Raw genomic sequence first — 15,670 nt, 5'->3', positions numbered from 1 at the left:
CTCCTCAGAAAGTTAAGCATAGAATTTTCTTGTGACCAGCAACTTCACTCCTAGGTATATACCACAAAAAATTAAACACTGGGACTTGAACAGATACTTGTACATCAATGTTCATAGCACCATTATTCATAATAGCCAAAAGTGTGAAACAACCCATGTCAATTTACAGATGAATGGATAAACAAAATGTGGCATATGCATGCAATGGAATATTATTCAGCCATAAAAAATGAAATTCTGATACATGCTACAACATGGATGAACCTTGGAAACATTATACTAAATGAAAGAAGCCAGACTCAAAAGAACAAATATTGCATGATTCCACTTATGTGAGGTACCTGGAGTAGTCAAATTCATAAAAACAGAAAGTAGAATGGGATTACCAGGGGCAGGAGAAAGGGGAAGTTGTTGTTTAATGGGTACAGAGTTTCTGTTTGGAATCATGAAAAATTCTGGAAGTGGAGAATGGTACTGGTTGTACAACATTGTGAATATACTTACTTAATGTCACAAAATTGCACATTTAAAAATCATTGAAAGGTCTGTTGGACAAGAGGTTGTTGTAAAAAGAAAAATAATTTTTGGTAATGATTGCAAGGATAAGTTTTATGTTGTGTTATTTTAATGTGTGTGCCCGCGCCTGCGCGCGCACACACACACACACACACACACTCTATGTAAGTGGTTTGTTGCCAGCCCAGACTGGGTTCCACTAAAGTATCTTCTGGCCAGATGTGGTGGCTCACGTCTGTAATCCCATTGCTTTGGGAGGCTAAGGCAGGAGGATCACTAAGGCCAGGAGTTTGAGACCAGGCTGGGCAACATAGCGAGACCCCCATCTCTACAAATAATTTTTTTTTTTAGAGGCAAGGTCTCACTCTGTCACTCAGGCTAGAGTGCAGTGGTGTGATTGTGGCTCACTGAAGCCTCAATCTCCTGGGTCAAGCAGTCCTCCCACCTCAGCCCCCTGAGTAGCTGGGACTACAAGCATACAACCACCAGGCCTGGGTAATTTTTTTCTTTTTTTGAGATGGAGTCTTGCTCTGTCACCCAGGCTGGAGTGCAGTGGCATGATCTCAGCTCACTACAACCTCTGCCTCGCCTGGGTAATTTTTAAACAATTTTTTGTAGAGACAGGATCTCACTTTGTTACTCAGGTTGGTCTCAATCTCCTGGCCTCAAGTGATCCTCCCACCTCAGCCTCTCAAAGTGCTGAGATTACAGGCCACTGCACCTAGCCTACAAATAATTAAAAAGAAAAAAAAATTAGCCAGGCATGGTGGCACACACCTGTAGTTCTAGCTACTCAAGAGGCTGAGGTGGGAGGGTGGCTCGAGCCCAGGAGTTCAAAGTTACAGTTGAACTATGATTGACCACTGCACTCCAGCCTGAATGACAGAGTGAGGCCCTGTCTCTAAAAAAATAAAACAGAGCATCTTCTAATGAGAGCCAACTTGGGGCTTTCTGAACAGCTCTATGCCTGCCCTAATTCTAGGATGCACAGGAGGCTGAATCTGTCTTCCCTGACTTCTGTCTGAAATAGGAATTCCTGTCAAGTGGAGCAGTTCCTAGAAAGCTCTACTTTATAAGAGCCAGGACCTTGGAGAAAGCCCACAACTGTGTATTGTAACTGTTCACGACCTGGCACTTTCTAGAGTTATCATACTGGAGAACATTAAATTAAAAAAATTTTTTATTACCAAAAACCACCTGTTTACTATAGAAAATTTAGAAAATAAAGGTAATCAGGAAATAAACATCACCTATAATCTATAATTCTACCACCTGAAGAGAAATCACTTTAACATTTTGGTATGTATCCTTTCAATTAATTCTCTCTCTCTCTCTCTCTATATATATATATATATTTTATATATATATAATATATGTATATGACTTCCTTTAATTTAACAATTTATCATTTATCGTTAAAATGTCTTTTGTTAGGAAAGATTTATTTATTATTATTATTATTTTTTGAGATGGAGTCTCGCTCTGTCGCACAGGCTATATTTATTTTATTTTGAGATGGAGTCTTGCTCTTGTCACCCAACCTGGAGTGCAGTAGCGTGATCTCAGCTCACTGCAACCCCCGCCTCCCGGGTTCAAGCAATTCTTTCTAGTGATTCTCCTGTCTCAGTTTCTCAAATAGCTGGGACTACAGGTATGCACCACCATGCCTGGCTAATTTTTGTATTTTTAATAAAGATGGGGTTTCACCATGTTGGCCAGGCTGGTCTTGAACTCCTGGGCTCAAGTGATCTGCCCACCTCGGGCTCCCAAAGTGCTGGGATTACAGGCATGAGCCACTGTGCCCGGCCACTTTTGTGGGGAAAGATTTGGATAAAACTTTTGATTATTGAGTTAAATTTGTTTTATCAAGAGGTTTTTTTTTTTTTTTTGGCTTTAAGTAATTTATTTTGTAATACTTTTAGAATTATAAAATTAGGATTTTATAATTTTTAAAATGATAAAATTAGGATTTTATAATTCTAAAGTTGCAATAGATAGTACAGAGAGTTTCTATATCTCTTTCACCCAGCTTCCTCTAATGTTAACATCTTACATAACCATGACACATTTATCAAAAATAAGGAATTTATATTGGTGCGTTCCTAAACGGCAAACTTTATTTGAGTTTTACTAGTTTTTCTACTGATATCTTTTTTCTGTTCCAGGATCCAGCGTAAGATACCACATAGCACTTACGACAAGCATTTTTTAGAATATCTAATACTTTCAGGATATTGTAGAGTGTGTAAAAATAGAGAAGCTGTAGCTCTGCTCCCAAAGAGTTCTCAGTCTACTAAGAAAGGTGATGTGGATATATAACCCCAATAGTGCAGGCAAATGACAGGAACTATATTAGACAGGAACAAAGGGCTAGAGTGAGTCCATTCAGGAGGCTAGAAATGCTTAATGAAAGAAGTGGGCTAGGCTTGGACACATGGAGGTCAGAAAATCAGAGTTTTTCAGGGATTATAAGTTCAGTGTGTCTACACCACAGACTACATCATTATTTCTCAGGTCTGACTATGAATCAAATCCATCTCTGTGGCTTTTTAAAAATTCAGATGTCTGGCTGGGTACGGTGGCTCACGCCTGTAATCCCAGCACTTTGGGAGGCTGAGGCAGGTGGATCACCTGAGGTTAAGAGTTCCAGACCAGGCTGGTCAACATGGTGAAACCCCGTCTCTACTAAAAATATTAAAAAATTAGTTGGGCCTGGTGGCACATGCCTGTAATCCCAGCTACTTGGGAGGCTGAGGCAGGAGAATCGCTTGAACCTGGGAGGCAGAGGTTGCAGTGAGCCGAGATCGTGCCATTGCACTCCAGCCTGGGCAACAGAGCGAGACTGTCTCAAAAAAAAAAAAAAAAAAAAATTTAGATGTCTGAGCCCAAATCCCCTCTGCCTTCTGAATCTGAATGTTAGAAGGCTGGGCTGAACAACATTTTAGTTTGTTTAAGAATCTGATGTGCAGAATTGAGAACCAGGATTGAGAACCACAGGAATATAAGGAGAAATATTTGTCGAAATACACATTGCCAGCCAGGCGTGGTGGCTCGTGTCTGTAATCCTAGCAGTTTGGGAGGCTGAGGTAGGAGGACTGTTTGAGCCCGGGAGTTCAAGACCAGCCTGGACAACATAACAAGACCACATCTCTATTTAAAAAACAAATACTATATATAAAAATATATTTATTATACACACACACACACACATAAACACACACACACACACACACACACACACACACACGCACATTCCTAACTAGGTATTCAGGACATTGAGAAATTCATAATAATCTGTTCTATTTTGCCCTAGACTGGCAGAGTTACCATTTAGCTACTTAGTATGACAGACTAAGAAATACCAAATTACTTGCTTTCCCCTTTCTTCTTTTTTTCTTTTTCTTTTTCTTTTTTTTTGTCAAATGATCCTTTATTGAAATATTTTCCTTTGTGCTTAACTGGCTGGGCATTCCACATCACCACTATTGATGTCATCTATGATGTCATGAGGGTGGCAGCCATCAACATTACAGCCCACAGACTGGGCAGTCCCCAGGATCTCTTTAATGGTTCCAGAGAGTTCTCTGGCTAAGGATCGGTGCCGCATCTGTCGAGCAATGTTGACGATCTCATCAAAAGTGATATTCCCACTGTGTTTAATGTTTTTCTGTTTCTTTCTGTCTCTTGGTGGTTCCTTGAGGGCTTTGATGATCAGGGCAGAGGCAGAAGGCACCACTTCAATCTGGGCCTGTCTGTTCTGAATGGTCAGTTTCACTGTAATCCTCAGGCCCTTCCAGTCACCTGTTGCCTTGGCAATGTCATCACCAACCTTTTTTGGAGACAGACCCAGGGGGCCGATCTTGGGGGCCAGGGCAGAAGTGGCACCGACTTCACCTCCGGTGCACCTCAGGTATACGACTTTGATCTCGTTGGGGTCGAACTTTGGCGGCATGGTGGAGGCGGCTGGTGTCAGATGAACCCGGATTCAGGACGACCGAAGAAAGTTGCTCCTTGGCCTCCTCCGAGCCGAAAGCCGAGTCTTCTTTTTTTCTGATCTTTCCCAAATGTGATGACTGTGAAACAGACTGACCTAACACAAGACTCAGGAGAAGTGCAAAAGAGTTATACGTTGACAGAGTATGATTTTTTTATTATAAATGTAGAAATAAAATACATATAGTCATGTATTATTATTTTGATTTAAATATTAAATACCATTGGATATAATACATATATTGTGGTACTTGCAAATGATGTCTGTTAAAAATATGGATCAGGTCAGGCACGGTGGCTTACGCCTGTAATCCCAGCACCTTTGAAGGCCGAAGTGGGAGAATCACTTGAGCTCAGGAGTTTGAGACCAGCCTGGTCAACATGGTGAAACCCGTCTCTACTAAAAATACAAAAAAATTAGCCGGTCATGGTGGCACGTGCCTGAAATCCCAGCTACTCGGGAGGCTGAGACAGGAGAACTGCTTGACCAAACCTGGGAGTCGGAGGTTGCAGTGAGCCTAGATTGTGCCATTGCACTCCAGCCTGGGCAACAGAGTGAGACTCCATCTCAAAAAAAAAAAAAAAAAAAAAAAAGTGGATCTGGAATTTTATACTGGATTTTTAATTCTGAGAAAGTTTCCACAATGATATTTCTATGTGTTTACCCACAAAAATAAGCCTTGTTGTTTTATATCTGTCTCTTTCACAAGATTAGGACAGTGTTTTATATCTGTCTCTTTCACAAAACTGAACATCTTCCAAGTAAATCTTTCCTAAATGAATGAATGAATGAAGTTGAGAGCAATGTTATAGAAAAGTCAGGTCAACAGCAGGTACATGGTATTACACATTTATTTATCTGTTTGTTTATTTATTTTTCACATACCAGTCATCTTTTACTTGGAGGTTAATTCCCATTAGAATATGAAAGGATTCAGCAATGATTGAGGTTGTGTCCCTTATGGAGGGGCTCGGGCCAAGAAGGTCGTGTGGGGGAGTGCAGAGCATGCCCTCTTCTTCAGTGATACTTGCGTAGCCGCTGGTGCTTGAGCTCCTTGTAGGAAAGTCAGTAGCTGAAGAGCATGTAGCCTGCAAGCACCATAACCCCCGAGATGCTCCCCTTCTTCACGTTGATGTACTTGTTGTAGTACCAGTAGCAACCTCTTTGAAACGCTCTGGCAATGCCACTAGGGCTGAAGTCCTACATCAATTAGAATGTCATGTTTATTAAAGGATAACTAATAAAACTATGTCAATTTGAAAATATTAAAACTCTCAACAATCCAGGCACAGTGTTGTTTTACACTTGTAGTCCCAGCTACTCGGGAGGCTGAGGCAAGAGAATTGCTTGAGCCCAGGAGGTTGAATCCAAACTGGGCAATACAGCAAGCCCTCATCTCTGAAAAATAAAACTTCTTTAAAAAAAAAACACCTCTTAAGACCTGGTGCAGTGGCTCACACCTGTAATCCCAGAACTTTGGGAGGTCGAGGTGGATGGTCAAGGTAGGTGGATCACTTGAGCCCAGGAGTTCAAGACTAGCCTGGGCAATATAGTGAGACCTTGTCTTTACAAAAAAAAAAAAAAAAAAAAAATTAGCTGGGCATGTTGGTGTGTGCCTGTAGTCTCAGCTACTCAGGAGGCTGAGGTGGGAGGATTGCTTGAACCCAGGATGCGGAGGTTACAGTGAGCCGAGATGGTGCCACTGCACTCCGGCCTGGGCAACAGAGCAAGATCCTGTCTCAAAACAAACAAACAAACAAACAAAAACACCTCTCAAAAGTAACTGCAGAGGGATTCTTTAAGCATGATTTTTTTTTTATCATAGCTAAAAGGCTGAGAAGTGATTAGCAATTCTTTACAACTTAAAGCAACAAAAGATTTTTTTCTGGAAGAGGAGAAGGTTATTGCTCAGATTAGTGTATTAATCCATTTTGTGTTGCTATCAAGGAATACCTGAGGCTGGGTAGTTTATAAAGAAAAGAGGTTTGTTTGACTCATGGTTCTGCAGGCTGCATGAACGCCCAGCTAATTTTTGTATTTTTAGTAGAGACGGGGTTTCACCATCTTGACCAGGCTGGTCTCGAACTCCTGACCTCAGGTGATCCACCCGCCTCGGCCTCCCAAAGTGCTGGGATTACAGGCGTGAGCTACCACACCCAGCCCACTTCTGTATCTTATAAATTATAAATGCTGGAATATTCTTGTTGCCTTTCAGTGACAAATGACTGCACTATTGACTGGATCTTTTGTTTATAAGATTATCCTCTCAATTTCTCATCTGTGAAATGGACAAGTAGTGCTCAGATTGTGTTGGACTTCTTACTTCACGGTTGTAGTGTAGCTTGTGTCATGGCGGAGATCCTGTTATCTTTTCAGTATCCAGGATCCCTAAATTCTTTTTTCAGCCACCTTTGAGAGTGATCTACGTTTGTTTGTTTGTTTGTTTGTTTGTTTGAGACCGAGTCTTGCTCTGTTGCCCAGGCTGGAGTGCAGTGGCGGGATCTTGGCTCACTGCAACCTCTGCCTCCCAGGTTCAAGCGATTCTCCTGCCTCAGCCTCCCAAGTAGCTGGGATTACAGGGCGCACGCCACCACGCCTGGCTAATTTTTGTACTTTTAGTAGAGATGGGGTTTTGCCATGTTGGCCAGACTGGTCTCGAGCTCCTGACCTCAAGTGATCCACCTGCCTCGGCGTCCCAAAGTGCTGGGATTACAGGCGTGAGCCACTGTGCCTGGCCGAGAGTGATCTATTTGAATCATAACAGAAGCACGTATCTTTGTGAAAAGCTGAGTTCACTTTGTTTTTTTGCTACGTGATCTACTGGAGCTCCTGGGCACAAAAGTAATGGTTAGAATTGGGATCCTCAGGACCTCACTTCTGCTTAGAACACTTGCTTTGTCACACTGGCCTCTTAAGCACTTTGGTGAAGCAACAAATAAGTGGAACAAGGCCGCAGGCATTACATTATATAAGGAAAACAGCACTGAGCTGTCTAACCAATTTGGTCCCCTAACTGGGATACATATTTGGGTTTGGAGCAGGTCAAAGGCAAAGATTACACCTGAAGAAAAATGTTGCAGGGGACTCCACCTCTAAAATAGAGCCTCACAGTTTAACCTCCCCCTGGTGGTCACATACAGTCAGTAGAGTAATCTGCAAATTACAATTCGGTCCTCCCTCCCTGCCTTTACATAGGCAGCTTCTTGAGGAGTTCTTTATACCACTAGAGTACAGAGCTTTAAGACTTTTGTTTTTGGTTCAAGAATTCTGTCCTAAAAGTGGGAATAATGTTAACACCTTAATTTGAAAGCAGAATGAACAAGAATAAAAGAGAAATTATAGGTTCCAGTGAATAAAACATAGTTAATAGTTGGGGCATTTACAAATGATGCCAATGTGAATCAATAAATGGAGAAATATGAACCAAAACAGAAACAGCAGCTCTGCAGGAAAAGAAATGCAGTCATGCTTTGCTTAACGATGGGGATACTTTCTGAGAAATGTGTCGTTAGGTGATTTTGTCGTTGTGCAAACATCTTATTTACACAAAGCCTATGGCTCCTAGGCTACAAACCTGTGCAGCATGGTACTGTACTGAATACTGCAGGCAACTGTAACACAATGGTAAGTATTTGTGTACCTAATATGTCTATTTTTATTTTTAAGACGGTCTTGCTCTGTCACCCAGGCTGGAGTATAGTGGTGTGATCTCGGCTCACAGCAACCTCTGCCTCCTGGGCTCAAGCGATCCTCCCATCTCAGCCTTCCTAGTAGCTGGAACTATGGGCGCATGCTACCACGCCCAGTTAATTTTTGTATTTTTTGTGGAGATGGGGTTTTACCATGTTGCCCAGGCTTGTCTCGAACTCCTGAGCTCAAGTGATCCGCCCACCTCAACCTCCCAAAGTGCTGAGATCACAAGTGTGAGCCACCACACCTGGCCCTAAACATATCTAAACATAGAAAAGGTACAGTACAAATACAGTATAAAAGATAAAATACAGTACACCTGTGTAGAGCACTTGCCATGAATGGAGTTTGCAGGACTGGAAGTTGCTCTGCGTGAGTGAGTGAGTGAGTGGTGGCTGAATGTGAAGGCCTAGGACATTCTACTCCTTTAGACATTATACACGCTGTATGCTTAGTTTCCACTAAATGTATTAAATAATATTTTTTCTTCAGTAATAAATTAACCTTAGCTTACTGTAACTTTTTTACTTTATAAAGTTTTTAATTAAAAAAATACTTTTTGACTCTTTTGTTTTAAGACAGAGTCTCCCTCTGTTGCCTGGGCTGGAGTGCAGTGGCGTGATCTCGGCTCACTGCAATCTCCGCCTCCCAGGTTCAAGCGATTCTCCTGCCTCAGCTTCCCGAGTAGCTGGGATTACAGGTGACTGCCACCATGCCCAGCTAATTTTTTTTTTTTTGAGACAGGGTCTCACCCTGTCACCCAGACTGGAGTGCAGTGGTGCGCGGCTCACCGCAACCTCTGTCTCCCAGGCTCAAGCGATTCTCCTGCCTCAGCCTCCTGAGTAGCTGGGATTACAGGCGCATGCCACTCCTGCCTGGCTAATTTTTCTATTTTTAGTAGAGATGGGGTTTCACCATGTTGGCCAGGCTGGTGTCAAACTTCTGAGTCAAATGATCCACCCACCTCGGCCTTACAAAGTGCTGGGATTACAGGCGTGAGCCACTGCACCTGGCCAACAAAACTTTTTGATTTTAACAACTCTTAGCGTACAACATAAACACATTATGCAGCTGTCTAAAAAATGTTTTCTTTCTTTATATCCTTATTACCCTATTATTTATATCCTTATTATTATTTTTTTCTTTATATCCTTATTACCTTATTCTTTATATCCTTATTCTTTGTTCTATTTAAATTTTTTTTTCTTTTTAAACTTTTTTGTTAAAAACTAAGACACAAATACACGCATTAGTCTAGACCTACACAGGGTCTGAATCATCAAAATCACTGTCTTTCTCCTCCACATCTTATCCCACTTGATGGTCTCCAAGGGAAATAACACACATGGAACTCTCATCTCCTATGATAACAATGCCTTCTTCTGGAAAACCTCCTGAAGGAACTGCCTCAGGCTGTTTTACAATTAACTTAAAATTTTTATGTTTATTTACTTATTTTTCTGAGACAGGGTCTCCTCTGTCACCCAGGCTGGATGGAGTGCAGTGGTTTGATCTCAGCTCACTGCAGCCTTGAACTTCTGGACTCAAGCGATCTTTTTGCCTCAGCTTCAGCCTCCTGAGTAGCTGGGACTACAGGTGGGAGCCACCCTGCCTGGTTAATTTTTTTTTAAATTAGAGACGAGGTCTTGCTATGCTGCCCAGGCTGGGCTTGAACTCCTGGGCTCAAGTGATCCGCCCACCTCAGCCTCCCAAAGTGCTGGGATTACAGGTGCAAGCCACCAGCCCGGCCAAAACTGCTTTTCTTTATAAATTACCCAGCCTCAGTTATTCCTTTATAGTGGCACAAATGGGCTAAGACAATATGCATATACTTTTTATTTTGAAGTACTTTGCCTCACAAAAAGTTGCAAAAACAGTACTGAGTTCCCATTTATTCAACTTCTCCCAATGAAAATTAATGTAACTTAAAAAAATTTCTACTTGAATTTTTCTTGACCCTGTTGACTCTTTAGTCACTCTCCTGTTGCCAATTGATGTGAATGTAGGGAATTTACACTATTTACTCTGTGTTTCTGCCAACATTTCTTCTCATCTTCTAATTTGCTCCCTTTTCTTTCTGTTCTGCTCTCCTTCTCTGCTTGTTTTTATGGCTGTTCTCTTTAATGCCTCCTGTTTCATTCTTCTGATATTCACTTTATGCTTAAAATGTCTTGGCAGGGCATGGTGGCTCATGCCTGTAATCCCGGCACTTTAGGAGGCTAAGGTGAGTGATCACTTGAGTTCAAGAGTTCAAGACCAGCCTGGGCAACATGGCAAGACCTTGTCTCTACAAAAAAATACAAAAAATTAGCCGGTGTGATGGCAAGTGCCTAGTAGTGCCAGCTACTGGGGAGGCTGAGGTGAGAGGATCGCTTAAGCCTGGGAAGTGGAGGTTGCAGTGAGCTGAGATCACACCACTGCACTCCAGCCTGGGCAACAGAATGAGACCCTGTCTCAAAACAAAAACAGGCCGGGCGCCGTGTCTCACTCCCAGCACTTTGATCCCACTACTTTGAGAGGCCAAGGCAGGATGATCACCTGAGGTCAGGAGTTCAAGACCAGCCTGGCCAACATGGTAAAACCCTGCCTCTACTAAAAATACAAAAAATTAGCCAGGCGTGGTGGCACGTGCCTGTAATCCCAGCTATTCAGGAGGCTGAGGCAGGAGAATTGCTTGAACCTGAGAGGTGAAGGTTTCAGTGAGCCGAGTTCACACCACTGCACTCCAGCCTGGGCAACAGAAACAAAAACAAAAACAAAACAAAAGTCTGAATTCCAAAGAGATTTGGAGCATAGTAAAATGATAAGATGTGGTATGTGTGCATACCCACACATAGAGACCTGTTCATAAACTGGGGGTGAAGAAAAGATGGCACAGAAGTATAGGAGTTACTCTCATAACCCTCTCCTCAGTAGAGTCCATCTCACCAGGTCCACAGCCATCTCCCGTCCCAGAAGTCCTTGCTCTCTTTGCCATGGACCAAATAGCCCCCTTGATTGTAGCCACTGTTTCCATCAGGGGCAGAGGCAGAACTCACCACAGGTGCAGAGGATGAGCTGGATAAGTGTGTGCTGTGGGCTTCAGAGATTCTGCAGACCCTCTAAGCTATGTGTACTCTCTGTTTCCCAATTGTTGCTCTTAAATCTTTGGTAAAGGTTTTGTAGTGAGTAGGCTTAAATGTACAACAGAACAAACAAGTTAAAATGTTATTATTTCTATTTGTTTGCAAAAAAATTGGCTGAATAAAACAAATTTGGTATGATTTTCATTATCGCTATGTGCCGGAAATTTTAGCCAATTGATATAGTTTGGATGTTTGTCCTTTCCAAGCCTCATGTTGAAATGTGAGCCCCAATATTGGAGGTGTTTGGGTCATGGGGGCAGATCCCTGATGAATGGCTTTGTGCTCACCCCACCCCATAATAATGAGTGAGCTCTTGCTCTATTAGTTCTAGGAGATCTGGTTATTAAAGAGTCTGGCACCTCCCTCTTTTTTTTTATTTTGAGACAGAGTCTTGCTCTGTTGCCCAGGCTGGAGTGCAGTGGAGTGATCTCAGCTCACTGCAACCTCCACCTCCCAGGTTCAAATGATTCTCCTGCCTCAGCCTCCCGAGTAGCTAGGATACAGATGCATTCCACCACACCTGGCTCATTTTTGTATTTTTAGTAGAGACGGGGTTTCACCATGTTGGCCAGGCTGGTCTTGAACTCCTGACCTCAGGTGATCCACCTGCCTCGGCCTCCCAAAGTGCTGGGATTACAGGCGTGAGCCATTGTGCCCGGCCTCCCTCCTCTTTCTTGCTCCCCCCTCACTATGTGAATGCCAGCTCCCCTTCCTCTTCTGCTCTCTGAAGCCCTTACCAGAAGCAGATGGCAGCATCTGCTGCTTGTAGAGCCTGCAGAACCATGAGTCAAACAAACCTCTTCTCTTTATAAATTACCCAGCCTCAGGTATTCCTTGATAGCAACACAAAATGGATTAATACACTAATCTGAGCAATAACCTTCTCCTTTTCTAGAAAAAAATCTTTTGTTGCTTTAAGTTGTAAAGAATTGCTAACCACTTCTCAGCCTTTTAGCTATGATAAAAAAAAAATCATACCTAAAGAATCCCTCTGCAGTTACTTTTGAGAGGTGTTTTTGTTTGTTTGTTTGTTTTGAGACAGGATCTTGCTCTGCTACCTAGGCTGGAGTGCAGTGGCACCATCTCGGCTCACTGTAACCTCCGCATCCTGGGTTCAAGCAATCCTCCCACCTCAGCCTCCTGAGTAGCTGAGACTACAGGCACACACCAACATGCCCAGCTAATTTCTTCTTCTTCTTTTTTTTTTTTTTGTAAAGACAAGGTCTCACTATATTGCCCAGGCTAGTGTTGAACTCCTGGGCTCAAGTGATCTGCCCACCTTGACCATCCACCTCGACCTCCCAAAGTTCTGGGATTACAGATGTGAGCCACTGCACCAGGTCTTAAGAGGTGTTTTTTTTAAAAAGTGTTTTATTTTTCAGAGATGAGGGCTTGCTGTATTGCCCAGTCTGGATTCAACCTGCTGGGCTCAAGCAATTCTCCTGCCTCAGCCTCCTGAGTAGCTAGGACTACAAGTGTACAACGACACTGTGCCTGGATTGTTGAGAGTTTTAGCATTTTCAAATTGACACAGTTTTATTAGTTATCCTTTAATAAACATGGTATTCTAATTGGAAGTTAACTGGCAAAGCTCCAGTGTAAACACTTGGTTCCTGTCACACATGAACTCAGCTATAAACATTCATTTTAGGAATAAGTTCATGAAGATTCAGAATGATTCAAGCTCACTTAGGGCATAGTTCATGTCTCCGACGCTTGTGTTATTACATATGTTTGAGTTTTAGCAGATCTGATATAAACAATTATAGCATAGTAATATGTAATATGATATGATAACATAATAATGTTTCTTGTATAGAAGAAATAGAATTTGAATTACTTCATTTCTGACATTCTGTATGACCACCTGACTTTTAAATTTGTGTTTAAAATTTAAAACACAGTGAGATAGGAGGCCAGGCATGGTGGCTCACAACCGTAATCTCAGCACTCTGGGAGGCCAAGGCAGGCGGATCACCTGAGGTCAGGAGTTCGAGACCAGCCTGACCAACATGGCAAAACCCCATTTCTACTAAAAATACAAAAATTAGCTGGGCGTGGTGGTGCGCACCTGTAGTCTCATTTACTCCGGAGGCTGAAGCAGGAGAATCGCTTGAACCCAGGAGGTGGAGGTTGCAGTGAGCCGAGATTGTGTCACTGCACTGCAGCCTGGCAACAGTGCAAGACTCTCTCAAAAAAAAAAACAAAAAAACACACGCAAAAAAATCCCACAAAAAAACAGTGAGATAGAAAATAAACTGCAAGTTGTGATATTTTGATTTGGTAAGTATAAGTGTTAGTTCATATATGAAGTATTTTACCACATTTGAATACATCATTACAATAAAATATAGTATTCTTTTAAAATTTTTAATAGTTTTAAATCTAGAAAAGGAGTTAAGAAAATCCAAAGTTACATCAGTGGTACAATTTAGTAGTTGCCTAAATTGTACCTTTTGCAGGTGGTTTGCAATTATTTACATAAAATGTTATTGTATCAGTGTGTAACTGATGGATCAAAGTTCAAACTGGTAGGTAGGTATGAGATCTTTTGAATAAACAGTTGTGCTGTTTTCCTTTTTTGTACTATAATATTTATTTTTATTTTTTGTACTAGTATACATATATATAAAGTTCAGTAAAGGTAACTTTTCATTGTCTCTATTTCTTCTCTGGCCATTATAGTCATTTATTTCACTTCCTTTTTTTCTTTTTTGAGACAGGGTCTTGCTCTGTCACCCAGGCTGGAGTGCAGTTGTGCAATCTCAGGACTCACTGCAATCTCGACCTCCTGGGCTCAAGTGATCCTCCCACCTCAGCCTCTCAAAGTGCTGGGATTACACAGGCATGAGCCACTGTGCCTGACCTATTTCATTTCTTGATTATTAAAAATGATCCACTTTGAAAGGCTGAGGTGGGCAGATCAGTTGAGGCCAGGAGTTCCAGACCAGCCTGGCCGGCCAACATAGTAAAACCTTGTTGAAACCTCATCTCTACTAAAAATAAAAAAATTAGTTAGGCATGGTGGCAGGTGCCTGTAATCCCAGCTACTTGGGAGGCTGAGATGGGAGAATCACTTGAACCTGGGAGGTAGAGGTTGCAGTGAGCTGAGATTGCGCCACTGCACTCTAGCCTGGGCGACACAGTGCAGGCTCAAAAAAAAAAAAACAACCCACTCATGATGTCAAAAATGCTAGATGACCCATCTCCTCTCTCCAGATCCTCCCCCTTCTTCTCCTTGGGTTATTTGTCCCAAATTCACCATGTTTCTGCTATTTTTTTTCTTTTGTTTTTGTTTTTGAGACAGAGCCTCACCCTATTGCCTAGGCTGGAGTGTAGTGGCACGATCTCAGCTCACTGCAGTCTTGACTTTCTGGGGTCAAGCGATCCTCCATCCTCAGCTTCCCAAGTAGCTGGGACTGCAGGTGCGAACCACCATGCCCCTATAATTTTTGTATTTTTTGTAGAGACAGGGTCTCGACATGTTGCCAAGGCTGGTCTCAAACTCCTGGGCTCAAGTGATCCTTCCTTCTCAGCTTTCCAAAGTGCTGCAATTACAGGCATAAGCCACATGCATCTGGCCAACATTAAAAAAAAAATTAATAGATGAAAATGCCACATCTTCTCCAAGACTTGGTAGGTTGTATTAGTTAGTTTAAAAATGTATTAGCAAAATTTAATTTCATTTGACAAATATAAAAGTCAAAGAAGGGGTAATTGTCTTAAAGAAAATCAATTCAGTTTCATCTGATTCAATAAAAAAGTAGTTAAGGATAAACTATGGGCCAGGGACCCTGATGGATACTGGGAGTACAAAGATGAAAAGGACATGGTCTCTGTCCTCAAAAGAGCCAGTGGTGAGAGGAAAGACACATACACAGGTCCTTTTAATATAATATGCTAGGTGCAATGTTAGAGGTAAGCTCAGACGTATGGAAGAACTTGCATTACTTACCCAGCAAATTCAGGAAAGGCTTCAGGGAGGAAGTGGGCTGAGCTTTGAAGAAAGAATAAAATTGGGCTGGACGAAGACACTAAGAAATGCAAGGCTGGCAGGGGCTCAAGCCCTGAGCAAAGGCTCAGAGGTGTAAATTAATATGGTCTGTATATCGCTATAATATATATTAGTATGGTATGTGTACAGAAAGCCTAAGGAATTGGATAGAACTAGAATATAAATGTCAAGGCAGAGAGTGATAGGAGACAAAAAGAGGGAGGAATGTCTTGATGGTCTTATCTATGATGCTAAAGAACCTGGACTTTCTGCTGGGGTTGGTTTTAAGCAAAGTTGGATTTAGATTTTAGAAGCCAGGTGGCCAGGTGTGGTGGCTCACGCCTGTAATCC

At 42.1% G+C, this 15,670-nt stretch overlaps 1 protein-coding gene across 1 annotated transcript; it reads right to left on the bottom strand.

Moving 5' to 3' along the window:
- Positions 1-3,955: 3,955 nt before the first annotated feature.
- On the bottom strand, positions 3,956-4,514 carry LOC129042528 (large ribosomal subunit protein uL11-like). Its single transcript, XM_054498696.2, has one exon. The coding sequence runs from the start codon at positions 4,466-4,468 to the stop codon at positions 3,971-3,973; it is 498 nt and encodes a 165-aa protein (XP_054354671.2). The 5' UTR covers positions 4,469-4,514; the 3' UTR covers positions 3,956-3,970.
- Positions 4,515-15,670: the final 11,156 nt, after the last annotated feature.

Source organism: Pongo pygmaeus, chromosome 7 (assembly GCF_028885625.2).
Source record: "Pongo pygmaeus isolate AG05252 chromosome 7, NHGRI_mPonPyg2-v2.0_pri, whole genome shotgun sequence".
NCBI lineage: Eukaryota > Metazoa > Chordata > Mammalia > Primates > Hominidae > Pongo > Pongo pygmaeus.
This window is presented reverse-complemented; position numbering and strand designations above follow the sequence as displayed.